Source organism: Pan paniscus, chromosome 21 (assembly GCF_029289425.2).
Source record: "Pan paniscus chromosome 21, NHGRI_mPanPan1-v2.0_pri, whole genome shotgun sequence".
NCBI lineage: Eukaryota > Metazoa > Chordata > Mammalia > Primates > Hominidae > Pan > Pan paniscus.
The window spans coordinates 57416313-57440458 of NC_073270.2; the positions used below are offsets into that span (position 1 = coordinate 57416313).

A 24146-nucleotide genomic window follows, 5' to 3' on the forward strand; every position below is an offset into this window, starting at 1 on the left:
AAAGTAAGAAGAACGCTCTCTGGCAGTCAGTACTGATGAACTGAGTGCATCCTGTGTATATATGTTGTGTGTAGAAAAATAAATCACAAACTCACACGCTCATAAAAAAAAACTCAGTAAATGAAAAATGACAGTTCACAGACCAAAGTATGTGGAATAATCCCAATTATGGTTTGAGACTGTCTTGCTCTGTCACCCAAGCTGGGTGCAGTGGCATGATCTCAGCTCACTGCAACCTCTACCTCCTGGGTTCAAGCAAGTCTCCTGCCTCAGCCTCCAGAGTAGCTGGGATTACAGGCATGAGCTACCATGCCCAGCAGGAAAAGTTTTTCAAGTACCTTCCATCTATATATATTGATCTTTGTATAAATATTGTATTGTACTACTGAACATTACAAAACAAGAAAAAAAATTCTAAAATCCTATGATAAAAATGAAAAACAGGGCTGGCTGCAGTGGGTCATGCCTGTAATCCCAGCACTTTGAGAGGCTGAGGTGGGCTAATTGCTGGAGCCCAGGAGTTCGAGACCAGCCTGGGCAAATGGTAACACCCCCTCTCTCTACAAAAAATACAAAAATTAGCCAGGTATGGTGACGCATGCCTGTGGTCCCAGCTACTTGGGAGGCTGGGGTGGGAAGATCACCTGAGCCTGAGGGGTCAAGGCTACAGTGAGCTGTGATGGCACCACTGCACCGTAGTCTGGGTAAGAGAGTATAAGACTCTGTCTCAAAAAAATAAAAATAAAAATAAATAAGAAAACAAAATGAAAAATAGCATTTCTCACACAATTAGCTAATATCTCAAAATAACATATACTTGGGGTAAGGAACACTGAGAATTATAGATTTAAACTTAAATTTCTTTTTTTTTCCTTTTGAGAGGAGTCTCGCTCTGTCACCCAGGTTGGAGTGCAGTGACGCGATCTCAGTTCACTTCAACCTCCACCTGCCGGGTTCAAGCTATTCTTCTGCCTCAGCCTCCTGAGTAGCTGGGATTACAGGTGCCCGCCACCACCCCTGGCTAATTTTTTTTTTTTTTTTTTGTATTTTTAGTAGAGACGGGGTTTCACCATGTTGGTCAGGCTGGTCTCAAACTCCTGATCTCGTGATCTGCCCGCCTCGGCCTCCCAAAGTGCTGGGATTACAGGCGTGAGCCACCACACCCAGCCTAAACTTAAATTTCAAATCATCATACCTGTTATTCAGCTACAAAGATGAATAAAGTACATACACCTGCTACAACCAGGAAGAACCTTGCAAATACTCCGCTAAACGGAAGACCGGCCAGACACAAAAGGTCACATATTGTTTGATTCTATTTATAGGCAATGTTCAGAATAGGCAAATCCAGAGACAGAAAGTAGACTGACAGCTGGGGGGATAGAGCAGGGGGGTTTGGGAACTCAAGGGATGTGGGCTTTCTTTTTAGGGGTGATAAAAATGTTCTAAAATTAGACAGTACCAATGTTTGCACAGTATTGTGAACATATTAAAAACTACAGAATCATATGCTTAAAAGAGCAAATTTTATGGTTTTTAAATTGTATCTCCCTTTTCCATTAAAAGTACTAGTAAATGGCCAGGCGTGGTGGTTCAAGCCTGTAATCCCAGCACTTTGGGAGGCCGAGGCAGGCGGATCATCTGAAATCAGGAGTTCGAGGCCAGCCTGGCCAACATGGTGAAACCCCGTCTCTACCAAAAATACAAAAAAAAAATTAGCCAGGTGTGTTGGCACATGCCTGTGATCCCAGCTACTCGGGAGGCTGAGGCAGGAGAATCTCTTGAACCCGGGAGGCAGAGTTTGTGGTAAGCCAAGATAGCACCACTACACTCCAGGATGGGGCGACAGAGTGAGACTTCGTCTCAAAAAAAAAAAAAAAAAAGTACCAGTAAATGAATAACCCAGGGGAAAAATCATCACAAGTCCTTAGCTGGTTATAGTTTTCTCTCCTAATGTGTTGGCCATTTTCTTACTGTTTACTTGGCCTTGCATTAATAATCTGAAGCTTTCCTGCAGGAATCTTTTAAAACCACCTGCTCTCTTTATGAGTCCAGTTTAGTTCAACCACATCCTTAGAACAAGTCACCTGGACACTCATAAACTGCGGCCTACATTTCAACACTGGGAAAATAAACAACTGTGGAATTCCAGCCCCTTCAGCAGGACACCTCAAGGACCGGACCTGACAAGTACCTGTCTGATACATGGAGTGAGGGCCCCTGGGTCAACCTCAATAGTATTAGTAAGATTTTAATTTTGCATTAATTTTGGAGATGGAACTGAAATGTAAAGAGGCGCTTCCTGTACCCCAGTGGGTCATCTTGCAAACTCTTCCTTGGAGTCCACAGGTTTAGATACCCATGCTCTGAACAGGGATGAACCTCAGTTTCACAGCAGCTGTTCTCCAATGCTACTGTACTCTGGAAACACCTGGTTCACCTGTTAAAACTGCAGGTCTGGGCACCACTCCTTGTGCTCCTGACTCTGGCCCAAGTGATCTAGCGCAGGGGTTCCAAAGGCTGTACTTTACGAAACACTGGGCCGGGCATGGTGACTCACGTCTGTAATCCCAGCACTTTGGGAAGCCAAGGCGGACAGATCACCTGAGGTCAGGAGTTTGAGACCAGCCAGGCCAACATGGTGAAACCCCGTCTCTACTAAAAATATAAAAATTAGCCGGGCGTGGTGGCAGGTGCCTGTAATCCCAGCTACTAGGAAGGCTGAGGCAGAGAACTGCTTGAACCCGGGAGGTGGAGGTTGCAGTGAGCCGAGATCGCACCCCTGTACCTCAGCCTGGGCAACAGAGTGAGACTGTGTCTCAAAAAAAAAAAAAAGAAAGAAAGAAAAAGAAGAAAGAACCATTGGTATAAGAACCCCTTACGAAGCTCTAAGGTGGGAGGCGTGACTGCAGTGGGAGCAGGGGTGATGTGCATATTTGGGATGGTTCCACAGCTGCAAATTTACTAAAGTCACCACACTGTGTATTCAACATGGCTGAACTTTCAGGTATGTAAATCATCCCTCGATAAAACTGGTTTTAAAAAAGCATGCAAAAGCTTCCATATGTCCCATCACACACGTGGTCCTGTGCTTATGCCAGGATGTTTAGACATCATGAGAGAAAGATGCACACACTCTCACTTGGGTAGATCTGTACTGGAATTCTGAGCTCACCCCAGCCTCGCACAGCTAACCCTAACCCCACAACACACAGCTGTGTCAGACTCAAGGCCGGGATGGGCAAACTGATTTATGAGCTTCCCCTAAGGAAGGAGTATGAGGTGGGGTTCACGGTAAGAAGTGTGGTTTTCTGAATTTCAACACTTTACAAAGAGTGTTATCTGTGCTAAGCCGAAAATGAACCATAAAAGCTAAAATACACAAATATCCTGAGAGGGGATGGCTTCCGTAAACACCAGGAGCTCTTAAAAATACCAGCAACATGGCATGGGTGTAACTCCCACCGGATGTACACACCACCACCTGTGAAGCTGTCTAATATAACCATCAAGAGTCAGCACGACCGAGAAGGGGCTGCGAGCGATACAGACATGTAGCTGGGTGCTGATATGCATGACAATCCAATCAATGAGCCCCCCCAAGAAGGAGCCTGGTGGGCATTTGGGGTTGGTGGCTCCGAGGGAAGGGTCTAATTATTTAAGACACAGAAATAAGGCAGCTCACCCTGCCTGGAAGGCTGAACCACGGGAAAGGGGAGGGGATGAAGACCAAGGCTAGATCCCACTGGAAGTCTCAGACTCCACCACAGAGCTGATGGTACCGAGAGGCTCCTGAGAGGACAGCAAGAAGGAAAGCCGGGCAGCTACTGTGCAGGGGGTCACGGCAGACAGGCAAGGAAGGGGGTCACCTTGCTGAGTGAGTGAGAAGGGATGAAGACAAAAGGCCAAAGGTGGCTGGGCGCAGTGGATCATGCCTGTAATCCCAACACTTTGGGAAGCCTTTGGGAGGTGAGGCGATCACTTGAGCCCAGGAGTTCAAGTCCAGCCTGGGCAACACAGTGAGACCTCGTCTCTATAAAAAATAAACCACATTAGCCAGGTGTGGTGGTGCATACCCAGTGCACACTTGTAGTCCCAGCTACTTGGGAGGCTGAGATGGGAGGATCGCTTGAGCCCAGAAGTTTGAGGCTGCAGTGAGCTGTGATTGCACCACTGCACTCCAGCCTGGGTGACAGAGTGAGACCCTGTTACCAAAGAAGGAAGGGAGGCGGGGGGGGGGGGGGGGGGGGAGGGGGGGGCGGAAGGGCTGGGAGGTGGGGAGGGGCTGGGGGAGGGGAGGGAGGGTAAGGAAAGGAAGGGAAGAAAGGGAGAAGGAAAAAAACAAAAAGGCCGAAGGGGTGATCTAGTGATCGGGTGGGAGCAGGTACTGGAGAAGGGGCAGTGGCTGTCAGCTGGGGTGACGAGGGTACCAGGATGGAGGGCGTGGTGTGCACTAAGACAAGCAGCCCTGGGAGAGAATAGGTTTAGGGGATGAGGGAAGAAAGTCAGGAGGGGTCCCAGGTACAGCATCCTTATGAGCCACATGCAGCAATGCCAAACATTCGGCTACATTATAATCCAAAGCTCCAGGTCAGGCCTAGAGATGGAGATGGAGACAGAGCCATCAGCATCCACAGAGCGATAGAAGCAGGGTGAGGGGCCATCCGGGGAACAACATAACAGAATCCAGCACCGAGCCCCAGAGACACCAACCCCAAATCACCACACAGAGGAAGACGGTCAAAGAGACAGAAAGGAAACGGGGGCTGTGCGGCTCATCCTCCCTGTCCAGGGAAGTTCCTCGTGATTTCTTAATAGTGCTAAAGTACATCTTTGAAAAAGGTCCATGGATCCATTTGGAGACCAGCCATGACGCCTCCCCATGGAGCCTGGAACAGCAACAAGGGCTTTGTTGCTGGTTGTAGATGATGACAAGAACCGTGTCAAGTCAGCTGTTCTAACTTAACATCCACTCCCACTGTCACACTGTCCCCTGCTCTGCCATTTTCAGGAGACAGCCTGGAAATCCAGCCCACTGACAAATGTTCCAGAAAATTAAATGTCAATTATGACCGTATCAAGAAGTATTCAGGGATTCTGCCTTTAACCTGTATACAGAGATAATTCATTCATATTTCTTATGGTCTTCTGACTATGGGAATGTTCTCTATTTCGACGAATTTAAGCAAAATATGACCTCCTTATTCTCTTGTTATCTCCAAACAAGTGCTGCAACATGGAGCTGGTCTAACGCGGTCTGGCTCAGCCTTGGATGTGCCTCAGAATTAGCAAGGGGTGTGTTTGTCTTACTTTTAAAACCCAAAGCCACGCCCTGCCCTAAGGCTTAATGAGTAAGAATCTCCAGGGTATCAAGCCCAAATAAATGTCTCGTTTTTGTTCTGTGTTGTTTTGAAACTCCACCAGCAATTCTGACACACAGCCAAGATGGGGACCCACCGGTCTAACACTTTAGGAATATTAGGATATTTGCCAGTAATACTTTCTCTGAAAAGTGACTGCTTTTGGGAAACTTGGTAGGAAAAATAAAGGTAGGAACAGATAAACTGCAAGTCATCTCTGATGAACTAATTTCTTCCTCATGATTGTTGAGTTGAATGTAGATGAGAAACTAAAGGTAATCAATAACGTCATGATTATTTCACAAGCAGACCATTTGTTATTGGTGCTCCGGGTCATAGCCAGGGAAAGGGAAAATATCAACGTGGTCGTAAACTTGAAGTATAATCAACCAGCAGGTTCCTTCTGGTTCTATTTAATGGGCATATAATTTTCTCACAGGTTTTTCCTAATGTCCATCAGCACTTCAGCAGAGCAGATTAGCCCTGAAGATGGGGAAGACAGGGAAGGACCCCAAATGCAATTTTATTCAAAGTGTAAAGGAAGTGTGGGTGTCATGGGTATAGAAGGGAGGTATTGGGGAGTGACTGCTGATGGGTAGAGGGCTTCTTTTTGGGGTAAACATAAAATCGATTGCAGTGACAGTTGCACAACTCTGAATATGCTTAAAAAAAAACAACGAATTGTACTCTTGAAATGGGTGAATTGTATGGTATTGTGAATTACATCTCAATATAGCTGTTAAAAAAAAAAAGTCAAAGAATTGTTTTCGGTGTTGAAATGGAAGGCTTTACCTGGGTGTAAATGCTGAAAATGTGGCTTTGTACTTCATCCATTGAGTCGAGGCCGTAGGCTACTGTTCCGAGATGGAGCCGTTTGAAAATCATCTCGTTCTGGGTAAGAGTGCCTAAAACACAAGACAAATGAGTGGCCGGCCTGTCTCTCAGGATGTTTGTTATTATTAACAGTAATGACAGCTGCCATCTTTGGAGAGTTTGCCCTGTGTCACACACTGCAGTCAGTACTGTCCCTGCTGGGGAAGACACCTGCAGCATTTTGCCTGCCTAGAATCCCATTCCCCTTTTGAAAATGGCTTCCTAGCTTTCCCAGGGGAAATTAACCACACCATGTAAGGTGGCCCAAGAGGACTGTCAATCAGGGGCCTGGCCCATTCCGTTGGCCAAGAGGGTGACAAATGACATACACTAGAGCAATCAGATTCTATCTTGAAGGATTCTGACCCTTGAGTAGAAAGATACATCCCTAATGGCAGAGCCCTACAGAGACCACCTGGAGGGTCCTAATGCTGACTTATCCAGAACTTTCCTGGTGGCTCTCCTTCCAGAAACCTCATTTTTCTCTGATTTGGTGAGCCGCCCAGGATCTTTGCATTAGCTTCCCTTCTACCCCATGGACATTAAGCGGTAGAGATGAGGCTGAAACCAGATCTTCCCCCTCCCAATCCTTGCTCTTCACCACTCTGATAGCCTAATGCCTGGACAAGCATTAAGTTGCGTAGCAGTATCAGGGTGTGGTCAGAGATCAGGCCTGACTGCCTGAGTTAAAGCTTGCTTCGGCTACTATGCGCCCGTGACAAGTCACTTACCCTCTCTGGGCCACATTTCCTCATCTGTGGAAGGGGGACAGAAACACTACCTAACTCACAAGGTTCGGGTGAGGACTGAAGGAGTGACCGCACTGAAACTCCCCAGAATTGTATTCTGCACATAATTCTGTTATCATCATCTTCATCACCAAAGAATCTTCATCAAAAGATGAAGGGAATAAAATAGCAGCAACACGCATCTCTCATATGTCCAGAGAGAGCCCAAGAATTTCAGCCAAAGCCCTCAGGCATCTTCTCTCACCAGGAATCCTGCGCAGGTCCCAGAAAGCAGCTCACCTGTCTTGTCTGTGAGTAAGTACGAAATCCTGCCCAGCTGCTCAGGAATCGTGCTGGAGCGAACCACAGTCCCGGGGATTTTCGAGTCCCTTCGAATCACCCAGCTGTACACGATCTTGCCCATGTCCAGGTTCACGCGCAAACTAGGCACAAAACCAGAGCAAACAGGTTAACAGGACAGATGTAAGGCTCCTTGTATCTTTATAAAAACATGGACTCTAAACACATGTGCCATCGCATCCGGACTCACTCCCTGCAGAAGCACACTGCCGGAGCTGAACGCACAGACTCAGCAAGAGCCAGCACCACCGTCAAGTCACACACGGAACAAATCCATTATTGTCACAAAGCTCATGTTATGGACTGAAGTCACTTAAAATACAGAAGGGGTAGTGGTTTCCATCTCATCTTTCAGAAAAATTACTGATCCCTTAAGCTAATATATTTTTGATGCTATATTCATTTTTTTAATTGTGGTAAAATATACGTAACAGGAAATTGACCATTCTATAGTACTGAGCACATTTACAATGTTATCAGCCATCAGCATCATCCACCTCCATAATTCTTTCATCTTCCCAAACTGAAATTCCACACCCATTCAACAATAACGCCCCATCCCCCACCAACCCTAGCCCTGGCAGCCCCTGGCAACCAGCACTCTACTTACATTTCTATGAATTTGACTACTTTTTTTTTTTTTTCGAGACGAAGTCTCACTCTGTTGTTCAGGCTGGAGTGCAGTGGTGCTATTTCAGCTCACCACAACCTTTGCCTCCCGGGTTCAAGCGATTCTCACACCTCAGCCTCCAGAGTAGATGGGATTACAGGTGTGTGCCACCACGCCCGGCTAATTTTTTGTATTTTTAGTAGAGATGGGGTTTCACCATGTTGCCCAGGCTGGTCTCAAACTCCTGGGCTCAAGTGATCCACCCGTCTTGGCCTCCCAAAGTGCTGGGACTACAGACGTGAGCCACCACGCCTGGCCGGAATTTAACTACCTTAGACACTGCATGTAAGTTGAATCATACACTTTTTCTGACTTTTTGGGGGGCTTATTTTTCTGGCTTATTTTGCTTAGCATAACGTTCTCAAGGTTCATTCACACTGTAAGGTGCATTAGAATTTCCTTCCTTTTGAAGGCTGAAGAGTACTCCATTGTATGTATTATATTCATTTTGAAATTTAATTTTACTGCACAAAGTAAATAGAAGTCTTCACATTAATTCATCATCCTATAAACTAATCAAATTGCTTGCCATTTTACTGGCTAGCCCTGGGACAAATGAAGAGTCGACTCACCAATTTTTAATCATGTTACAGGTAGAACTTTGAAGGCTACCACGTCACTTAGATTGAATACTTGTTTTGCTAGCAGTCAAGTCACTAAAGTGTATGTATTTATCCTCTGAATCCACCATCCAGAGCATGCTGACTTGGGCACAGTCCCCCTGTCCCTGTCACACTGTTTTACACAAAACGACAATCTCTGTCCCCAGAAAAAGACAAATTCTCACCAAGATGATCTAAATATATAAAATAGGAAGACCAAATATAAGATAATATATCAAGTATAAGAGAGAGTATAAGCACTGAAAGTTTCAGGGAAAAAATATGTAATTTAATATTTACTAATGATCATGGGGAAAAAGTAGAAGCAAACAGAACAATATGGGGGAAAGTAGACTGCTAACCCACATCACAGAGCAGCTCTAAAAAATGATGGGACACACATACAAGCGATGTGAAAAGTTATTCAAAACACACTGCTCCAATTTTTTGTAAAGGCAGATTATAGTAGACCAAACTCCCCTTTTTCTAAAATCAAAAGCACTCTAGAAAAAAGTATATCCCAAACTATTAACAATGATTATCACTTGGTAGTGAGAGCAGAGGTGATTTATATTTTATTCTTTTGCTAATACAGGCCTTCACTTTTTTCTACTATGAAAATCTATTATTTATATCACTTTTAAAAACCAGGCCAGGTGCAGTAGCTCACGCCTGTAACCCCAGCACTTTGGGAAGCTGAGGCGGGTGGATCACTTGAGGTCAGGAGTTCCAGACCAGCCTGGCCAACATGGTGAAACCCCAACTCTACTAAAAATACAAAAATTAGCCAAGCGTGGTGGCAGGAGCCTATAATTTCAGCTACTCAGGAGGCTGAGGCAGGAGAATCACTTGAACCCAGGAGGTGGAGGCTGCAGTGAGCTGAGATCGCACCACTGCACTCCAGCCTGGGCGACAGAGCAAGACTCCATCTCAAAAATAAATAAATAAATAAATAACCATTTATTCAACCTCCAAATCAGGTAGGCAAAGGACTGGCATGTGCCACCAAGCTTTCATTGCACACCTACAGCAGACACTGCTGTCAATCACAACACCATTTCCCTTTGAGCCCAGATGCAGGCTCAGAATCCTTCTCAACACAGCAGTCCCAACAGCCACTATCAACCTTGCAGAGCTGGCTGATGACAGGAGCTCTAAATGGCATCCCTAGCATAGGGAGGCAAGACAAGGAAAGATCTCTGATTCAAGAAAGGATGGCTTGTGGAGGAATGTGATCTTCTGGTGCTAGAGCCTCAGTGTGGTTCACACTCCTGACTCTGATTGCTCTTGGTCCTCACTCTACAAAGAGATCTGCTCCTTCTAAAAGCCGATGGGCGCGGTGGCTCACACCTACAATCCCAGTACCTTGGGAGGCTGAGTCAGGTAGATCACCTGAGGTCAGGAGTTCAAGACAAGCCTGGCGAACATGGTGAAACCCCATCTTTACTAAAAATACAAAAATTAGCCAGGCATGGTGGTGCATGCCTGTAATCCCAGCTACTTAGGAGGCTAAGACGGGAGAATCACTTGAACCTGGGAGGTGGAGGTTGCAGTGAGCCAAGATCGCGCCACTGCCCTCCAGCCTGGGCAACAAGAGCAAAACTCCATCTCAGAAAACAATAATAATAATAAAAGCCACAGAACCATCATCTTTGAATGAGTAAAGAGAAGAAGACGTCACGGTAGCCAAACTCAAGCTCGTCGCCTGCTTACCTAATGGGGATGATGTTGGAAAACAAGAGGAGGAAGCGGATGATCTGCAGGTACCAACGGCCTGCAAAGTGCTGAAGGGCAACCATGACCAGCGAGACCACCACCAGGGCACCAAAGAGGATCTTGGTGAGGCAGTTCACTTCCAAGTCGAACAGGCCGATCTGTGGGACGAAGCACAAACCAGGGCTTGAGATTAGCTGGTGTAACTAACTCAACTAACTCAGCCTGCCGGAGAGCTGGTCCTTCCCCTACGAACACCTCTACCCCAGGTAGGACAGTGGGATCCATCGATCCTCATATCTTTGGTCCAAGAACACTGCTTCCATGGGCTGGAGTTCATAACAGGCATCCAAGGGAACTCAAAGAATTCTGAAAACTCAAAAAAATGTTTACAACTAAAGAAGATTTACACTTGGAAATGTATCAGCGAGTTACTGCTGTGCTGGCTGGGTTGTGTGCTGAATAGCCTCCACCACCCTGCAGAGTGCCCTTGGCCTTGTAAAACAACTCAGATCCTAAACTCTTAGCACCCTACCCAACACCAACTCGGCAGTGCCTGAAAGTCTGGGGCGCACACCAGTGGTGGCACCTGATTTTTAGGTGGTGCATTAATGGACATTATTTTATTATTTATTTATTTAGAGATGGAGTCTCGCTTTGTCACCCAGGCTGGAATGCAAGGGCACAATCTTGGCTCACACCTCCTGGGTTCAAGCGATTCTCCTACCTCAGCCTCCCGATAAGCTGGGATTATGGCGCCTGCCACCACACCCAGCTCATTTTTGTATTTTTAGTAGAGACGGGGTTTCACCATGTTGGCCAGGCTGGTTTCAACTCCTGGCCTCAGGTGATCCACCTGCCTCGGCCTCCCAAAGTGCTGGGATTACAGGTGTGAGCCACCGTGCCCAGCCCTGGACATTATTATTTTAATAATAATACATTTATCTTCATGTCTAGTCTTTTAAAAAGTAACAAATCACATCCATAACTTCATAGAAACATGCCCCAGGATAAGGCTAAAACATTAAACAAACGATTTTATAGTTGTACTGATGGCTGTAACGTCTAATGGTGGAGCGACCATGACTGAAGTTTAGGAGACACAGCATTCCTTCCTGCTACTGACAAAAGACAATTATTCTGTAATGTTCTGACTCTTAAAAATTGGAGGAGGGGTAAGCTGTGATGGCGGGTCACGGTTTGAATCACATGGGCCTGCCCCGTCCTCACTGTGTAGCCTGGACAGGGCACGGTGCTTCCTGAAGCCGTTTCTCATGGATAAAGGAAGCATGCACTCACAGGGCTGTTATGAGGATGAAATGAGATGCACGTGAAGGGTGAAACACAAGGCGTGCAAACCGTACGTGCTCCACAGTTTAACCTAAAAGCACAAAAAATGCTGGGCGCCATGGCTCATGCCTGTAATCCCAGCACTTTGGGAGGCCAAGGAGGGAGGATCACTTGATGTCCGGAGCTTGAGACCAGCCTGGCCGACATGGTGAAACCCCATCTCTACTAAAAACACAAAAATTAGCCAGGCATGGTGGTACACGCCTATAGTCCCAGCTACTCAGGAGGTGGAGTTGGGAGGATTGCTTGAGCCCGGGAGGCAGAGGTTACAGTGAGCCAAAATCAAGCCACTGTATTCCTGCCTGAGCAACAAAGTGAGACCCTGCCTCAAAAAAAGAAAAAAAAAAAAAGGCACAAAAAAGTCATATATCCACAAACATGTAACTACATATTTATGTACTGTATTATATATGTGTATTGTATATGTATTTATTGTATACACACACACACATATGCATAAAAAGATAATATGTCTGTATAAATATCACTCTTAGGTGTTCCTATTTTAATATCTCGTCACTCACCCACCAGAACCAACCAGCCCACAGCCGGTCAATGTACCCCATGACCTCGTACACACCTTACTTCGGGGATTTGAGGTATTCATGACACTCCGGAGTTCTCTGCCAGTGTAAAGAACAACACCCACAACAGTACCTAAAATGGAAAAAAGAAAAAAAAAAAAAGAAAAGAAATATTAATACAGACAGGCAGGCTTGCAAATAGAAGAGTCTGATCCTCTTGAGAGACTGGGTTCTTTTTTTTTCTTTTTTTTTTTTTTTGAGACAGAGTCTTGCTCTGTTGCTCATGCTGGAGTCTGGAGTGCAGTGGCACAACATGGGCTCACTGAAAGCTTCCCACCATGTTCAAGCGATTCTCCTGCCTTAGCCTCCTCAATAACTGGGATTATAGGCGTGCACCACCATGCCTGGCTAACTTTTGGGTTTGTTTTGTTTTGAGGCGGAGTTTTACTCTTGTTCCCCAGGCTGGAATGCAATGGCGTGATCTCGGCTTACTGCAACCTCTACCTCCTGGGTTCAAGCAATTCTCCTGCCTCAGCCTCCCGAGTAGCTTGGATTACAGGCACCTGCCACCACACCCAGCTAATTTTTGTATTTTTAGTAGATACGGGGTTTCACCATGTAGGCCAGGCTGGTCTTGAATTCCTGGATTCAAGTGATCCTCCCACCTTGGCCTCCCAAAGTGCTGGGATTACAGGCATGAGCCACCACGCCCAGCCTCAATTTTTGTATTTTTAGTTGAGACAGGGTTTCACCACGTTGGCCAGGCTGGTCTTGAACTCCTGACTTCAACTGATCCATCTGCCTTGGCCTCCCGAAGTTCTAGGATTACAGGCATGAGCCACCACGCCCCGTCTCTCTCTTTTTTTTTTTTTTTTTTTTGAGAGAGGGTCTTACTCTGTTGCCCAGGCTAGAGTGCAGTGGCACAATCATATTAATAGCTCACTGCAGCCTCAACATCCTGGGCTCAAGCGATCCTCCCACTTCAGCCTCCCAAGTAGCTGGGACCACAGGCACATGCCAGCATGCTTGGCTAATTTTTGTGGGTTTTTTTGTAGAAATGAGGTCTCACGATGTTGCCCAGGCTGGTCTTGAATTCCTGGATTCAAGTGATCCTCCCACCTTGGCCTCCCAAAGTGCTTGGATTACAGGCATGAGCCACCTCGCCCGACCCAACAGCCACACTATGAGAACATCAGAGGTTTTACATTAGGGCCAAACCAATGATCTGTGGCTACACTGACCAAAAGAACAGCCACTAGCCACTGAAAACCCTTTGAGTTTAAATTCAGTTAAATTAAATACAGTGCCCACCCTCCCTAGCCCTATTTCATGGCCACATGAGCTAGTAGCTACCTCATGGAACAGTGAAGACCCAGAGTCTTCTCCTTTTACCACAAAACTTGTACTAGTGAATGCTGGTCTATGGGGCCCAGCGGCTTCTAATGGAAGGAGACTGGGGAAAGGTGTGGCTTGCCGTTTGTGCCCCTGGTCATACAGGCTTCCAGAGGTGCCTAGAACATTCCTACCTTCATTAACTATTATGGAAACTTGGAAACAGATGCTTCTTTTTAGAGCACATTCTTCCTGCTAAACCTGATCCCTTTCAGTCTAACTTGCCCATTTGGGGATGTCTGTCCCAAGGACAACTCTTTCCTAAGAACTCCCCCACCCCTTCTATCCTCCAGACACAGTAAGAAAAGGCATGAATCCTTCGAAAGTCAACAATTTACTCAAGAAATCAACATGGTCAGTGAACAAGAAATGCTCAATCTAGTAAATAACCAAAAAATGCAAAATCATTTTTATCCCAATTAGATTGGCAAAAATCCTGTGGTACACACTGCTGGCCGACGTGCACACTGGTGTGATCTATTTTGCAGAGAAATTTGGCAGTATCTGTCATAATTTTACTTCTCTCCCCTTCTCAGTGTGTGCCAAGAAAATCAACACAGCAGGAAAGATAGTAAAGAAGGAAACCAAGAAACACGGCATCACAGGGAGTGAGCGGCGCTAGGCTGAAAGTCAAGTCAAGCGGAGAAACAGACAGGACTGGGTGGCGGGGCGGGGGGCAGGGGGCAGTGGGGGGCAGGCAGTTTGTACTGTCTCCATTCACGTCATCTGAGCCGAAACTTGGAACACGAAGGAGCCAGCCCTGCCAAGCTCTCAGGGAAGATTCCAGGAATACAAGCAATTTGGTCTCTGCCAGAAAGAGAAAACACCTCTTTCTCTGTGCTCTCTCCCCCTCACTCTCAGGAATGCCACTGTCAGGAGATACAAAAATCCGAAGAGGCTGAAGCACATCTGCAGTAAAGAGCCCGCCCCCAAATGCACTGAAGGGACCACGTCCTGGACAAAGAGCCCCAGGAGGAGGCGCTGAAGTCCTTCAAGGGTCTAACACACTCAGCCAGGCAAACAATGTTCTCCAGCACAATGCACTTCCCTTCCAAGGAGGCTCCCGGCAGATGGCAGGCCAGGGAGAGCTTGCGGTGGCTTCTCGGCAGATGGCAGGCTCCTGTGAACACAGGCAGCCCCTCCCTTCAGGCCCCTGTCACCACAGCAGATGGCTGGACAGTGGGAACCGAGCCCGGGCTGAGCTTGGAATGACCACACGACCGCTGCATCCACTCCTATGCAGATGCAGCTCAGCCTCAATCCCCAGAGCCCAGGGTCAGAGAGGGCCCCAGTAACAAGGGGGACCCCAAAGGGAGTGCCCCCTACACCTGGCCTGGCCAACCTCGATGCCATCAAATGCTGCTGAAAATGGCCTTTCCCATCCCATGCCTTCTTGTGCTCAGGACACAGGCTCCGCCTCCACAGGATCCAAACCACAGCCTCATCCTCAATGAGACCACCCACCGGAGAGGACGCACACACCGGATGCGCCTTGGCTTGGTCTGCACGGTGCTTTCAAGGTTCTGAATAACTGGCCACTTTTAAATTCAGGAGCTTGCCTATCTAAAAAAAAAAAATGAGGCCGGGCACGGTGGCTCATGCCTGTAATCCCATCACTTTGAGAGGCCGAGGCAGGCGGATCACCTGAGGTCAGGAGTTTGAGACCAGCCTGGCCAACATGGCGAAACCCCATCTCTACTAAAAATATAAAAATCAGCCGGGCATGGTGGCTCATGCCTGTAATCCCAGCCACTTGGGAGGCTGAGGCAGGAGAATTGCTTGAACCTGGGAGGCGGAGGTTGCAGTGAGCCGAGATCACGCCACTGCACTCCAGCCTGGGTGACGGAGTGACACTCTGTCAAGAAAAAAAAAATTCTAAAAAAAGAGATCTCTGGCTTTTCCTGGAAGAGTGGAAGATCTGATGACACTGAGTCCACGTTCCTCATGCTACACCCAGGGAGTGCTGAGGAACAACCACCTCTTAGACAGGCACGTGCTCTGAGCTCACCATGGTCCCCATCCGCCACTATCCACTCCTTTAAATCCTCTGCTCAATTTGTAACTGTTGACCCGAAAGTATCCACCCCCAGGCCTCTGATCCCCTCCTTCCCCTGCTGTCACCTCTGCAGCCCCTCCTTGCTCTCAAGGTTCTCTTCACTCCCACCCTCTGCAGCCTGCAGGCCACACAGCCCTTTCCATTCTCCCAGCCAGTGTCCATCTGGTTTCTCCAAAAGGCCAAGAGGTCATGGTCAGGCATTTCACGGAGTTCTAACTGACTCTCTGGAACAGTGTGGTGCTGCCTGGGGTCAGGGCTATTCTGTGACCCCTTTGTTCCTCATCCACAACAAAATAAATGCTGAACCCGAGAATCAGCGTTTGGAAATTTTTATAGCAATTAAGTATTGCTGCAATATTCGAGCATGTGATCAGAGTAGTCGTCTCATCAAATGGGGTATAGACCATGGAGGCACTATCAAACTGTTGTGGGCTGAGCACGGTGGCTCACGCCTGTATTGCCAGCACTTTGGGAGGCTGAGGCGGGTGGATCACTTGAGGTCAGAAGTTCGAGACCAGCCTGGCCAACATGGTGAAATCCCGTCTCCACTAAAAATATAAAAATTATACAGGCGTGGTGATGGGCACCTGTAATCCCAGCTACTGGGGAGGCCGACGCAGAAGAATAGCTTGAACCCAGGAGGTGGAGGTTGCAGTGAGCCGAGATCGCACCACTGCACGCCAGCCTGAGCAACAGAGTGAGACTGTCTTAAAAAAAAAAAAAAACTTGTGGCAAGGTGCACATAGTGTGGCTGCATATTGCTCATGCACAGAGGCAGGACCACAAATCGATCTTCTACACATTGGGGGAAAACCCAACAAACTGGTCCCTCTCCACTAAAAGTTTGAGAAGAACTGGGCTAGAGCACCAGTTCTTCTCACCTTCTAAGAGGTGGCTGTTCCTCAACCTGGGCTCTGTAACATCCAGGCCACCTTCTCTGCCAAGCTCCTGGTCCTCCTCCATCCCTTCCCTTATCCATCACTCTTGTGCTGCCTCAGCCTTGCAGCCCTGCATTGGCTACCATGGCAACCACATCTTCTACAGATTAATGCCAGCTGATACAGACGGACCTCAGCACTGCCTGGCAAGCTTTTTTATTTTTTTTAAACTTCCAACAGATAACAGCAGACCTGTTAACCGAGAGGCAAGAGTTACAGCCTATAGGGAACACAGAAGTGAAATCTCACATAATTAAGATGACTCTTGCTGGCTGTTCCTGGCGTTGAGAACTGGAAGGAAATGGCTTGTGTTTACATTAGAATCAGAGGGCAATTAGATGTCTACTCAGTGAGATGCAGGGGAAACTAAGGCCAATTAAGGAAGCAGTCAGTGCCCAGCTGCTCATACTGACTCCAAATCATATACCCACTAAGAGGCAGGGCAGGCAATGCCATCAGATCACTGCTGTGCTCTCCCTCCCCTACCGCACCCCTCCCCCCAAAATAACCGAGCACACAGAGAGGAATTCAGACAAGGGAAAATGTATCTTTAACTCCACAAGGCATCTCCCATGAACTGTCTGAAATATCTTTCTTCTTCAAGATGCCAATATGCCTTCCACTCTCCTCCTCCCAGGAGATGACTTCTCCAAGGCATGTAACCTTGAACAAGTTGCTTAACCTGAGACTCAGTGCCTCATCCCATTGAAGGTCCTCATGTAATGTTATGAGACCAAGTTAAGAGAATGGCAGCAAAACACTTCATCAATTAAAAGTAAGTGATAAGTGAAGACTTAATTAGTATTGCTCATCTCTGAGACTAAGACTGACAAGCCCTTCCAACATTGCTCCTTCCACCTCAGATTTCTCTGCATTTGCAGCTCAGCTCAACTGTTTTCCTTTTTACTGGTTTCGGAGGAAATACATAAAACTCTCTCCCATTTCTTCTATAGCCCATCCTAAATTTCTTTTTTTTTTTTTTTTTTTTTTGAGGAGTCTCACTTTGTCGCCCAGGCTGGAGTGCAGTGGTGCAATTTCGGCTCATTGCAACCTCCGCCTCCCAGGTTCAAGCAATTCTCCTGCCTCAGCCTCCCAAGTAACTGGGACTACAGGTGCACGCTACCACACCCAGCTCATTTTTGTATTTTTAGTAGAGATGGGGTTTCACCATGTTGGTCAGGCTGGTCTCGAACTCCTGACCTCAAGTGATCCACTCGCCTCAGCCTCCCAAAGTGCTGGGATTACAGGCGTGAGCCACCGCGCCCAGCCTCCATCCGAAACTTCTAATAAACTATAAATCCCATGTTGTGGGCACATGCATCTGTCTCCTAAGGCACTACCACAGTGCTGGGACTGGCAATGGACCTCAGCACCGAACAGGTGCGCTCTTGCTGCATGAAAAGGAGGAAGCAAGGAGAGAAGAAAATCACCAGATGAAAAACAAACAGGCATATGAAAATGCATTTATTACTGAAATGCTAACATTTTCAGTAGCCAAGGTGGTGGTTACCCTTGGGCAAGTGTGGGGCAGCTAGAAGGGAGTGGAGGGAGCTTCTTCGGGGGTGGACGGTGGTAATATCCTGTTTCTTGATCTGGGTGCTAGTCACACAAATGTGTTACCTGTGTTAAAATCCATCAAGCATAGGGTGGAAGGAGGGTGAGGATCAGAAAACACTACCTATTGGGTACTATGCTTACTGCCCGGGTGACAATATCATCTGTACACTAAACCCCCGCAGCATGCAATTTACCCGTGTAGCAAATCTGCACATGTACCCCCAAACCTAAAATAAAGTTGGAAAGAAAAAAATATAAATCCACCAAGCACTATGTTTAGGATTTTCTGTGTATGTACTATCCTTCCACAGAAGGTTTAGAAAAGAAGAATGGTGAACTGTCCACAAAAAATGAAGTATGTCCTATTCACGTGGCTGTCTAGTAAGGAGATGGGCACATGACAGGTAGTCATGAATTTCCAGCCCTGCCTATGCCAGATGCAACGGGACATGACAACTTTAACCCCATCTTGTTCTCATTGCCTTTAACGCCTCTTTATTCCACCCAAAGAGACAAGCATTTGACCCAGACATCCTCTGCTCTAAAGTGTGTTGCTTTTCACTGTATCCTTTTTTTTTTTGAGACAGAGTTTCCCTCTTGTGGCCCAGGTTTGGGGTGCAATGGTGCAATCTTGGCTCACTGCAACTTCTGCCTCCCAGGTTCAAGTGATTCTCCTGCCTCAGCGTCCTGAGTAACTGAGATCACAGGCACGCACCACCACACCCGGCTAATTTTTTGTATTTTTAGTAGAGGCGGGGTTTTACCATGTTGGCCAGGCTGATCTCAAACTCCTGACCTCAGGTGATCCAGCCGCATTGGCCTCCCAAAGTGCTGGGATTACAGGCCTGAGTCACCGCATTCAAGACCAGCCTGACCAACATGGTAAAACCTCATCTTTACTAAAAATACAAAAAATTAGCCGGGTGTGGTGGTGCATGCCTGTAATCCCAGCTACTCAGAAGGCTGAGGCAGGAGAATCGCTTGAACCCAGGAGGTGGAGGTTGCAATGAGCAGAGATCGCACCATTGCACTCCAGCCTGGGGACAAGAGTGAAACTGTGTCTCAAAAAAATAATAATAATAAACAGCGTCTTTCTCTGTCACCCAAACTGGAGTACACTGGTGATCACAGCTGACTGCAGCCTTGACCTCCAAGCTCAAGCAATCCTCCCACCTCAGCTTCCTGTATAGCTAGGACCAAAGGCACACAACACAACACCTGGATGTTTGTTTGTTTGTTTGTTTGTTTTTTGAGACGGAGTCTCGCTCTGTCGCCCAGGCTGGAGTGCAGTGGTGCTATCTCAGCTCACTGCAACCTCCGCCTCCCAGGTTCAAATGATTCTCCTGCCTCAGCCTCCTGAGCAGCTGGGATTACAGGTGCCCACCACCACGCCCAGCTGACTATTATTATTATTATTATTATTATTTTATATTTTTAGTAGAGACGGGGTTCACCGTGTTAGTCAGGATGGTCTCGATCTCCTGACATTGTGATCCACCTGCCTCAGCCTCCCAAAGTGCTGGGATTACAGGCGTGAGCCACCTCACCTGGCCATGTTTTTATTTTTTGTAGAGATGGGTTTTCACTATGTTGCCTAGGCTGGTCTCAAACTCCTGGACTCAAGCAATCCTCCTGCCTTGGTCTCCCAAAGTGCTAGGATTACAGGTGTGAGCTACTGCACCCAGCCTCGTTTTACACTTTCATTCCCCATAAGGCTGCTTGTTCACACGGGGCCAGAAACACAGACTGGGCCTAAGAGTCTGGAGCCTGGAGTCTGACCTGAGGTAATATTCCCTTGCCTGTTAGTTCTCCTAACTCTATTCCTTAAAGCAAGTATTTTAATGTAAGACTATATAAACACTCCAAAAAAAGTCAGTGGATATTTTTATAATTTTAGAGCAGGGAAAATTTTCTTAGCATGACACAAAAAACAGAAACCACAAAGAAACAAAAGATCCCAGCCTGGGCAACATGGCAAAACCCTGTCTCTACAAAAAATACAAAAACTTAGCCAGGCGTGGTGAGGTGCGCCTATAGTCCCAGCTACTCAGAAGGCTGAGGTGGGAGAATCATTTGAACCCAGGAGGTCGAGGCTGCAGTGAGCCCTGATCATGTCTCTGCACAACAACCTGGGTGACAGATCAAGACCCTGTCTTGAAAAGAAAAAAGATCAACAGGTCTGACTAGATAAAAACTGCAAACTTTAGTTCCAAAAAACAAATGAGACCAAGTGAAACCGTCATTGCAATTAAGGCAACAAATAAAATATTAATATTCTTATGACATAAACAATTCTTACAAATTATTTTTTTAAAACCAACCTATAAGCAGAAAAAATGGGCACAGGACACAAAGTGGTCATTCACACATATATTTAAGAAAATACGGCCAGGCACGGTGGCTCATGCCTGTAATCCCAGCACTTTGGGAGACTGAGGCGGGTGGATCACGAGGTCAGGCGATTGAGACCATCCTGGCTAACACGGTGAAACTCCATCTCTACTAAAAATACAAAAAATTAGCCAGGCGCGGTGGCAGGCACCTGTAGTCCCAGCCACTGGGGAGGCTGAGGCAGGAAAATGGCATGAACCCGGGAGGCGGAGCTTGCAGTGAGCCGAGATCGCACCGCTGCACTCCAGCCTGGGTGAAACAGTGAGACTCTGTCTCAAAAAAAAAAAAAAAAAAAAAAAGGAAAGAAAATACAGGCCTGGGCGCGGTGGCTCACGCCTGTAATCCCAGCACTTTGGTAGGCTGAGACAGGTGGGTCACGAGGTCAGGAGATCGAGACCATCCTGGCTAACACGGTGAAACCCCGTCTCTACTAAAAACACAAAAAAATTAGCCTGGCGTAGTGGCGGGCGCCTGCAGTCCCGGCTACTAGGGAGGCTGAGGCAGGAGAATGGCATGAACCCAGGAGGCGGAGCTTGCAGTGAGCCAAGATTGTGCCACTGACCTCTAGACCGGACGACTGAGTGAGACTCCATCTCCAAAAATAAAAATAAAAAAATAAAATAAAATACAAATAAATAGTAAACATAAAGGAAGATGTTTGCACAAATAATTTTTCTAAAGGCAAATCAATATGCTAAAATTTGTTCAATGTCTATCACATGGGCAAAAATTAGAAAGCCAAACACACTGCTGGCTAGATACACATGTAAGTTAAGTTTATCAGGAGCATGAAGAAGAAGAGGCAAGTTTCCTGGGTGAATCGAAACATAAAATGTATATGGCCTTCCAACAGCCATCCTGTTTTTATGAAAACATAGGCACACGCCTGTAATCCCAGCACTTTAAGAGACTGAGGCGGGTGGATCATGAGGTCAGGAGTTTGAGACCAGCCTGGACAACATGATGAAACCCCAACTCTACCAAAAATCCAAAAAAAGTTAGCTGGGCGTGGTGGCGGGCCCCTATAATCCCAGCTACTCGGGAGGCTGAGGCAGGAGAATCACTTCAACCTGGGAAGGTGGAGGTTGCAGTGAGCCAAGATCACAACACTGCACTCCAGCCTGGGAAACAAGAACAAGACTCAGTCTCAGAAAAAAAAAAGAAAAAAGAAAAGAAAATAAAAGAAAAACAGACACGAAAAAATGCTCATCATCACTGGCCATCACAGAAATGCAAATCAAAACCACAATGAGATACCATCTCACACCAGTTAGAATGGTGATCATTAAAAACTCAGGAAACAGCAGGTGACAGAGAGGATGTGCAGAAACAGGAACACTTTTACACTGTTGGTGGGACTGTAAACTAGTTCAACCATTGTGGAAGATAGTGTGTTGATTCCTCAAGGATCTAGAACTAGAAATACCATTTGACCCAGCCATCCCATTACTGGGTATATACCCAAAGGATTATAAATCATGCTGCTATAAAGACACATGCACACGTATGTTTATTGTGGCACTATTCACAATAGCAAAGACTTGGAACCAACCCAAATGTCCATCAATGATAGACTGCATTAAGAAAATGAATAGAATACTATGCATAGAATTCTATGCAGCCATAAAAAAGGATGAGTTCATGCCCTTTGTAGGGACATGGATGAAGCTGGAAACCATCATTCTCAGCAAACTATCGCAAGGACGGAAAACCAAACACAGCATGTTCTCACTCATAGGTGGGAAATGAACAGTAAGAACACTTGGACACAGGGTGGGGAACATCACACACCGGGGCCTGTCGTGGGGTGGGGGAGTGGGGAGGGATAGCATTAGGAGATATACCTAATGTAAATGACGAGTTAATGGGTGCAGCACACCAACATGGCACATGTATACAAATGTAACAAACCTGCACGTTGTGCACATGTACCCTAGAACTTAAAGTATAATTAAAAAAAAAAAAAGAAAATGTAGGCAATAAAAAAATTTTAAATTTCTATATGGTAAAAGAAAATAAAGCCCATCACAAACAAAAACAAAAAACAAACAAAAAACTGAAAAAATATGTATAACCCACAAAAAGTGAAAGTTTGATATTCTTTCCTCTATAAAGCATTCTAACAAAGTAATGAGAAAAAGAAGAACCACAAAGGAAAGTAGATAGACCAGAATATTAAGAATTAGCTGACAGGTAGAAAGACATTCAACTATATTTGCAATTAAATCAAAATTAAAACAGTAGGCTGGGTGCGGTGGCTCATGCCTGTAACCCCAGCACTTTGGGAGGCCGAGGCAAGTGGATCACCTGAGGTCAGGAGTTCGAGACCAGCCTGGCCAACATGGTGAAATCCCATCTTTACTAAAAATACAAAAATTAGCCAGGGGTGGTTGCACATGCCTGTAATCCCAGCTACTGGAGAGGCTGAGGCAGGAGAATCACGTGAACCTGGGAGGCGGAGGTTGCAGCGAGCCAAGATGGTACCACTGCACTCCAGCCTGAGCCACAGAGAGACTCTTTTTTTTTTTTTAAGCCAACTAGTAACTTACAAAGAAACAAAAGAGACAGATGCAAATACGACCACCTGCCAGGTAATCCAGGAAATTCAAACTGAATGAGATAATTATTTTTCAGTCAAATTATCAAAGAATAAAAAGAGTAATTAATTATTATTTGTTAATAAATGACTTGAAAGCAAGAAAAAATTCGTTCAGGTGACATGGGTGGAAAGTGGCAAGGAGGGGCAGGATGTGAACGTCTGCATGCTGCGTCCCCTGGGTGGCTGTGCCCAGGCGTGGCCCAGGCATGACCGTGCAGAATTTCTCGCTCTTTAGTCATCAGGGGGACTGAGAGACGTACCAAAGTATGATGAAAATAAAGGCAGGCAGTGGAAATAAAATGTAGCAGAAAAAACCTCAAGGGAGAGTGCACCTCTGCCTATTTGTATTAAGTAGTGCATGTGTGGATGGTGACACACGGTACTCCAGGGATAGTTTGTGCTGCTTCATTCCCTCTCCTTGCCACACAGGATCCTAATCGAGTGTCTACTACTGTACTAGAGAGCAACAAAGAAGGAAAAGGCAAGGTGGTTTACACCTATGATCCCAGCGTTTTGTCTGAAGCAGAAGGATCACTTGAGTCTGAGAGTTTGAGACCAGCCTGGGCAAGAGTGAGACCCCCATCTCTAAAAAAGTATTTAAAAATTAGCTGGGCATGGTGGCATGCACTTGTAGTCCCAGCTGTTTGGGAGGCTGAGGCAGGAGGACTGCTTGAGCCCAGGAGTTCGAGGCTGCAGTGAGCCATGATTGCACCCCTGCACTCCAGCCTGGGCAACAGAATGAGACCCTGTCTCAAAAAAAAAAAAAAAAAGAAAGAAAGAAAGAAAGAAAGAATGAATGAATGAATGAATGAATGAAAGAGAGAAGCAACCAGCAGAGTAAAACGACTTGATGGTGGGGAGTGGAGAATACTATGTTTGAAGAGAGGAAAAAATTGATTCATCTAATAGTAAAGACAGAAAGTCACCAGCAGTAGAATTATAATACTAACTATACTATTAAGTTAATGATATCACGAAATGTAAGAAAAGTGATGGCTACACAGTAAGTTCTGTTTCTGGAGCAAAATGCCTA

General features: G+C 46.3%; 1 protein-coding gene across 1 annotated transcript in view; it reads right to left on the reverse strand.

Annotated features, from left to right (window-relative positions):
* ATP9A (ATPase phospholipid transporting 9A (putative)) overlaps positions 1–24146 on the reverse strand; it is a 172545-nt gene that overhangs the window by 66752 nt on the left and 81647 nt on the right. The window contains exons 10-13 of the mRNA XM_034947069.3: positions 12237–12313; positions 10307–10467; positions 7262–7404; positions 6153–6265 (exon numbers count right to left, since the gene is read on the reverse strand). Of these exons, the coding sequence (XP_034802960.1) occupies positions 6153–6265; positions 7262–7404; positions 10307–10467; positions 12237–12313 (494 nt within the window). The remainder of the gene's footprint in view (positions 1–6152; positions 6266–7261; positions 7405–10306; positions 10468–12236; positions 12314–24146) is intronic.